This window comes from Penaeus chinensis, chromosome 2, assembly GCF_019202785.1.
Source record: "Penaeus chinensis breed Huanghai No. 1 chromosome 2, ASM1920278v2, whole genome shotgun sequence".
In the NCBI taxonomy this organism is placed as follows: Eukaryota; Metazoa; Arthropoda; class Malacostraca; order Decapoda; family Penaeidae; genus Penaeus; species Penaeus chinensis.
Window position 1 is genome coordinate 15,155,027 of NC_061820.1, and position 6,349 is coordinate 15,161,375.

Sequence of the window (6,349 nt, forward strand, 5' to 3'; positions counted from 1 at the left end):
AATTTACAGTAGCCAGTAAAATATTATTTTGCTTCAACAGAACTGGTGGATGCCACTGACAGGTTTAGCATCACAGGCGTCAGGAACTACAGCGAGCTCCTCTTCGATCCAACTAACTTCCAGATCGTCGTTGGCGCCAGGTTGGTGTCCGGGGATCTTACCACACACACACACACACACACACACACACACACACACACACACACACACACACACACACACACACACACACACACACACACTTACACACACACACACACACACTCAGATATATATTGATATAAGTATAGGTATAGACATATATATAAATATATATATATATATATATACATATATATATATATAGACATAGGCATGGTATACTGTAGATATAGATACAGATAGATAGTGACCCGGCAACAAGTGAACACTGAAATGAAGCAGACAGCAGCGGTGCTTACCTTCGCTTCCTCTCCGCCAGGGACCACGTGTTTCGGCTGAGCATGGTCGGCCTGCAGGTGCTGGAGGCGTCGGACTGGGCGGCGAACAAGAGCACGGTGGAGATGTGCACGCTGAAGGGCCAGAGCCAGGAGGCGTGCCACAACTTCGTCAGAGTCCTGCACCTTCACCGGGGAAGAGTGCTCGTCTGTGGCACCAACGCCTTCAGCCCCCTGTGCACCTGGAGGAGGTAGGCGGCGCCCCTTTTTGTTGAGTGAACCTTGTTGGGCGATTACTTCAGGGTTCTCGTGAAGTTATTGACTTATTGTGACGTTTTCATGCAAAGGTTGTTCTAAGGCAATCGAGTCTGAGCTGACTGCTGAATTTCAGATTATCAAACATTCATCATATCGAGTCATGGGACAAGGGCGTGGCCAGATGCCCTTTCAACCCCACCCACAGCGTGACGTCACTGCTTACAATCGAAGGTGATCTGTATGTGGGAACGCCCACCGATTTCTCAGGTAAGAAATTTCCTATAAAGCAGTACGCAAAGGATGGTATTTCATGCTGAGTTTTGCAAACTATTCCTATATCCAGACTAGGATTTCGTAACGAAAGGTCCCCAATTTCCAGGTCGAGATTCAGCCTTCATGCGCTCGATGGGCCCGGGAGAGGGCCTGCGGACACACCAGTACGACCTGAAGTGGCTTTCCGAACCCAGCTTCATCACCTCATTCGAGTCGTCCGGCTTCGTCTACTTCATCTTCAGGGAAAGCGCGGTCGAGTACCTGAACTGCGGGAAGGTGAGAAGCGGGCGGACTTGAAAGGACTCCGAGAAATTGGAACATCGATATCTGATGAGTGAAAGCATGCGATATTTGGGAAGTTAATTACATCTTAAACTTTTTCTTGACCAGCGCGCACTCTCGAGGATCGGACGCGTGTGCAAGAATGACTCGGGAGGGATGCGTGTTCTCAAGGATAACTGGACGACGTTCCTGAAGGCGCGCCTCACGTGCACGGTGCCCGGAGACTTCCCCTTCTCGTACGATTATGTCCAGAGTCTCACCTACCTGCCGAGGGAACAGATGCTCTACGGGGTCTTTTCGACGGCAGAGTAAGTACATCTTGAGTTGCATATAAAATCTATTCCAACAATGTAAGCTACATTTATTATGAAGAGGAGAAGAATTAAAATTATTTCGAAAGACTACTTAAAGAGTATGTCACTTCCAGGAACAGCATTGTAGGCTCAGCCGTGTGCGTGTATACCATGAGCGCAGTCAACGCCTCCTTCGACGGGCCGTTCAAGTACCAGCCGTCGCCTTCGTCGGCGTGGGTGCCCGAGATGGCAGACCATCAGCACTTCCGGTGCGAGGGCTCCGGCACCAGCACGGAGGCCGATTTCGCGGCTGACAAGTTCCAGCTGATGGATAAGCCTGTTATGCCGAGAAGCGCTGACCCTCTCTATATTCTGAATGGAGAAAGGTACATCATCATGTTCTTGTAATACTATTGATATTATTTTTAAATGTTATCTTTCATATTTTTAGTCTTCTATTAAAACAGGAGCAATTTGTCTTTACGGGATTCAGGGTATTAAGTGCCTAATGAAGCAGTAATCAAGTAATTCTTTCGAAATAGTGTTAATATGACGTGAAAATCACACGCACTTTTTTCCTTTAAAGGTAAAATCTAGATTATTTTTTTCGCCGATAGTCTTCACTAATATTCGTCCCTTTCGTCAGACTAACTCACGTGGCTGTGGACGTGGTGGCTACGCGCCTCAGTGGCAGCATCCACGTGGTGTTTGTGGCCGGAGAAGAAGGCCTTATACGCAAAATGAGCGTCGTCCCTGATACAGAACACACCTGTCTACTAGAAGTCCTTTCTCCGTTCCCGCAGAATTCTACTATGATTATACATACACTCAAATTCCTCAAGGATACTGTAAGTGTTATGGAATATTATTTCTTATTCATATTTTGTTTGTGCGTCTGTTCATTAACATTCTACATGCAGTCCAGAGAAGATATTTTGTTTTCATTCTCTGAAAACGAAACATCATGTAATTGTATTTCTTTTTTCAGAATTCACTCTACGTAGGCACAGATAGTGAGGTGATCCGTGTGCCAGTACATAGATGTGGCAGATACAAAACGAAGGCTGCGTGCTTGGCCGCGAAGGACCCCTATTGTGGCTGGGACACCAACAGGCTGGAGTGCTCTCCCCCTCCTGGCAAGAACCCCTTCGTGCCTTCGTGGGTGCAGGAGGTGATAGAATGTCCTCAAACTACAGATCCAGGTATATTTCGGAAATTAAATAGAACGTTCTTTATTTGCTTGATTTAACGCATGGCTGTATCTATATATTCAGTGAATGATCAGATTTATATTAATTAACAGTAACACAGATACATGCTTTTGGAAAATGTGATTCCTCAAAAGAGACACAGCTATTCATAAATGTTAAAAGTAAAACTAAAAGCTCCCAACCCTCTGCATCTTCCCAGTTGACGGAGGATGGAGCCGCTGGTCGTCGTGGTCTCCATGCAAGCAGTCCGGCTCCAGCGACCCGTGCATGTGTCGCCACCGAGTGTGTGACTCTCCGCGCCCGGCCCGTGGAGGCGCCGAGTGTGTTGGTGCCAAGACAGAGGTACGGCTGTTGAGGAGGATTCTGTTTTGAGTTCCTAGGATTATTTTGATATTGGTTAGAAATATACTGAATTTAAGAGGTTATGCTTGTTGTTGAGGTGTTTGAAGATGTCCTCTCGAGATGTTAAGAAACGTGTTTTTGTCTCTGAGTGATTTAATCGTTCTCTTCGTTTATATGTGACCTCAACACCAAATCAACTTTTGATGAGTTTGAAAAGGAAAATGTTGTCGGCAAGCTAATCTTCGTAACTCTGTCGAACGCAGGTCTCCAACTGCACGGTGCACGGTGGATGGACTGCCTGGTCGTCTTGGTCCCAGTGTTCCGCAACGTGTGGCATCGCCGTCAAGACGCGCCGCAGAACGTGCTCCAACCCGGAGCCGAAAAACGGTGGTCGCGTCTGCGTGGGGCAAGAGCGCACAGAAATCTACTGCCACACCCTCCCGCACTGCCCTTGTGAGTGTCCTGCTTGATCCTGTTATATCAATACAGTGTGTAGATAAATATGGGTTCACTTTGCGTGTTTACCGCGATTCTTTTTTTTTTTTTTTTTTTTTTTTTTTTAGTTTCAGTGATAGTATTCAATAATGATTGCACTTTAGAAATTATGTTTACTTAAATATTGTATAATTGTATCATCAACTGATCAATTGATACACCAGTTCCTGATGTATTACTGTATCTGTGCAGCTTACACGGCCCTCCCTGTGGACGGTGGCTGGGGCGAGTGGGGATCTTGGAGCAGATGTACCGCTACCTGCGGAACTGGAATCCGGAGAAGAAAGCGTTCCTGCACCAGGCCCGTTCCCAAGAATGGAGGCGCTTCTTGCACAGGGTGCGGGGAAGACGTCGAGACCTGTGGGGACTGGTCTTGCCCGGAGACCAGGAAGCTCTCATCGTGGACCCCGTGGCTAGCACTCAATGCTTCAGGGGACACGAGCATCCAGAAGCGGTATAGGATCGAGTGCATAGCCACAGGGGACCGTGATAATCCTCTCCGCACAGGCAGTCTGCGTCAGGAGGAGCGTGTCTGCGCCCATGGCCGTTGTTACAATTCGCACGACTCTATCGACAGTAGCGGAGGATGGTCGGACTGGGGCGAATGGACCAAGTGCGACGAGCCCTGCGACGGCGGCAGGCAGTACCGCCACCGCACGTGCACCAGCGGCACGTGCACAGGGACCTCCACTTTAGAGAGGACCTGTAATGAGCATGCCTGCAGTGGTATGTACTCGTACGTTTGTTCATTTAATTGCTGCATATGTCGAATAATAGAAATTTCAGGATAGCCTAATATATTTCACTGGTAATGTGAGAGAGCTATGTGGTAAAACCGTCTCTTCATGTATCCAGGGCTGTGGACGTGCTGGAGTGAGTGGAGTTCTTGCTCTTCTCCCTGTGGACCCGGAACCCGGCAGAGGACACGGCGTTGTGCCGCCTCACATAACGCCTTTGTGGATGCTTCAGACTGCATTGGGTTGCACACCAGTCAGGAACCCTGTGAACAAGTGCCATGTGAAGGTAAGATGTCCCTCTATCACGTACTCAGCAAATGGTTGAAAAAATGGCCGTAAAATTCGACAGTTACATATTCTGTAGATGAATTAGACTATTAAGTAAGGCCACTGTCTGACATTAACAAGCAGACCTGAATCTTTCTTTGAAGAAATTGGGAGCAGTGAAACTATTAGGTTCTTAGGCTTTAACACTTCATTATTACTTCAGGTGAGGAGGGGTGGGGCCCGTGGGCGCAATGGTCTTCCTGCAGGGACGGGGAAGAGAGGGTCCGTCGACGCCATTGCCTGTCCGACCAGCCCAGTCAGTGTCGCGGCCTTGACCAACAACGGCAGTCATGCCAGGAACTTGATGGTAATTCATTAGATTCTGAATAGTAATGTGGTAGTTAACATCAGAAAACCATACAGCTAGCACTGATGTAAGTAAATATAATCAATTATGCATGGTTATTAATAAGAATACGTTTCTTCACAGCTGACATTACAGTTGTGGAGGCAGCTGTGTTGAGTGCCAGTGGAGAATCCAGTTCAGGCGGAGTATCAGTGCAAACACTCGTAGGATCCTGCCTGGCATGCCTGCTGCTGGGCGCCCTCCTAGGGTCCCTTGCGACGTACCACGTCTGTGTCCGACGGCGACGCAGAAGAGTGCCGTCGTCCCCTCACTACATATCAGCCAAACCGAACCACTACGTGAGCGTCCCTGGAGCGGACTGGAAGGGGGACCAGTCGCCCGCGAGCACGCTCAAAAACGGCAGCATCAAGAATGGCCTGCGGGCAGCCATCACGACGCTGCCTCTGAAGGAGTTCGACACGGCCACCATCAAGAGGTCAAGCCATGGCTCCTACGGCAACGGCCACCTCAGAGCCGACCTTGACTCTGATACCATTTTTAACTTCTAACGGAAATGACTTGCCACGTCTTCAGTCGTACTTGGTGCTAGAGGGCCTCTGCAAAGGCCGCCTCTCCCCTTATGTGCTTATGACACAACACCTTATTGTGATATTTGCTGTAATACTTAAGTAATGCTGTGAGCTAGTGTGGTATCCTGCTTGTGAATGGGGACTATACTGCATTATTTGCATGTATGAGTGTATATATACATATATGTGTGGATATATCCCTATACATGCAGTATCTATATGTGTGTCGATGTATTTATATATGTAGATGTGTGTGTTTGTGTGTGTGTGCGTATGTGTATGGGTAGAGAGAGAGAGAGAGAGAGAGAATGAGAGGACGAGATAGAAAGAAAGATAGAGACAGATAGAGATAAATAGAAAAATAGAGAGAGAGAGCTAGCTGTGTGTGTGTGTGTGTGTGTGTGTGTGTGTGTGTGTGTGTGTGTGTGTGTGTGTGTGTGTGTGTATGCGTGTGTGTGTATGCGTGTGTGTGTGTGTGTGTGTGTGTGTGTGTGTGTGTGTGTGTGTGTGTGTGTGTGACTGTAAGTGTACGTCCATATACACATATATATGTATATATTGATTTAGTACTAAACTAATTATGAATGCCTGAGAATCTAGTTCATGATGTATATATTCTTCGACGAGCGTAAACAGAAGTGAATTCGTGAAATTGCAGATATGTTTTGAATGTTAGTGGCAGTTTTCCTAGCGATGAAAAACAAGCAACGGTGTTCTCTTGGGACAGAAATGGAGGACAGTGTAAGTTAATAAACTTTAAGAAGCTTTGGAGGACATGATGGGTTATAAATGGACCGGTCTCAGACGGAAAAGACAAACACATCGCCTCCTTAGTAAAG

The 6,349-nt window shown here is 47.3% G+C and overlaps 1 protein-coding gene across 1 annotated transcript in view; it reads left to right on the top strand.

Annotated features, from left to right (window-relative positions):
* The window catches only part of LOC125031245 (semaphorin-5B-like), a 6,003-nt gene extending 210 nt beyond the window's left edge, over nucleotides 1–5,793 (top strand). Inside the window, exons 2-15 of the mRNA XM_047621894.1 lie at nucleotides 41–140; nucleotides 461–667; nucleotides 808–941; nucleotides 1,054–1,223; nucleotides 1,338–1,537; nucleotides 1,657–1,908; nucleotides 2,169–2,370; nucleotides 2,511–2,724; nucleotides 2,933–3,075; nucleotides 3,339–3,528; nucleotides 3,763–4,296; nucleotides 4,426–4,593; nucleotides 4,798–4,941; nucleotides 5,065–5,793. Of these exons, the coding sequence (XP_047477850.1) occupies nucleotides 41–140; nucleotides 461–667; nucleotides 808–941; nucleotides 1,054–1,223; nucleotides 1,338–1,537; nucleotides 1,657–1,908; nucleotides 2,169–2,370; nucleotides 2,511–2,724; nucleotides 2,933–3,075; nucleotides 3,339–3,528; nucleotides 3,763–4,296; nucleotides 4,426–4,593; nucleotides 4,798–4,941; nucleotides 5,065–5,489 (3,083 nt within the window). The 3' untranslated portion in view covers nucleotides 5,490–5,793. The remainder of the gene's footprint in view (nucleotides 1–40; nucleotides 141–460; nucleotides 668–807; nucleotides 942–1,053; nucleotides 1,224–1,337; nucleotides 1,538–1,656; nucleotides 1,909–2,168; nucleotides 2,371–2,510; nucleotides 2,725–2,932; nucleotides 3,076–3,338; nucleotides 3,529–3,762; nucleotides 4,297–4,425; nucleotides 4,594–4,797; nucleotides 4,942–5,064) is intronic.
* Nucleotides 5,794–6,349: the final 556 nt, after the last annotated feature.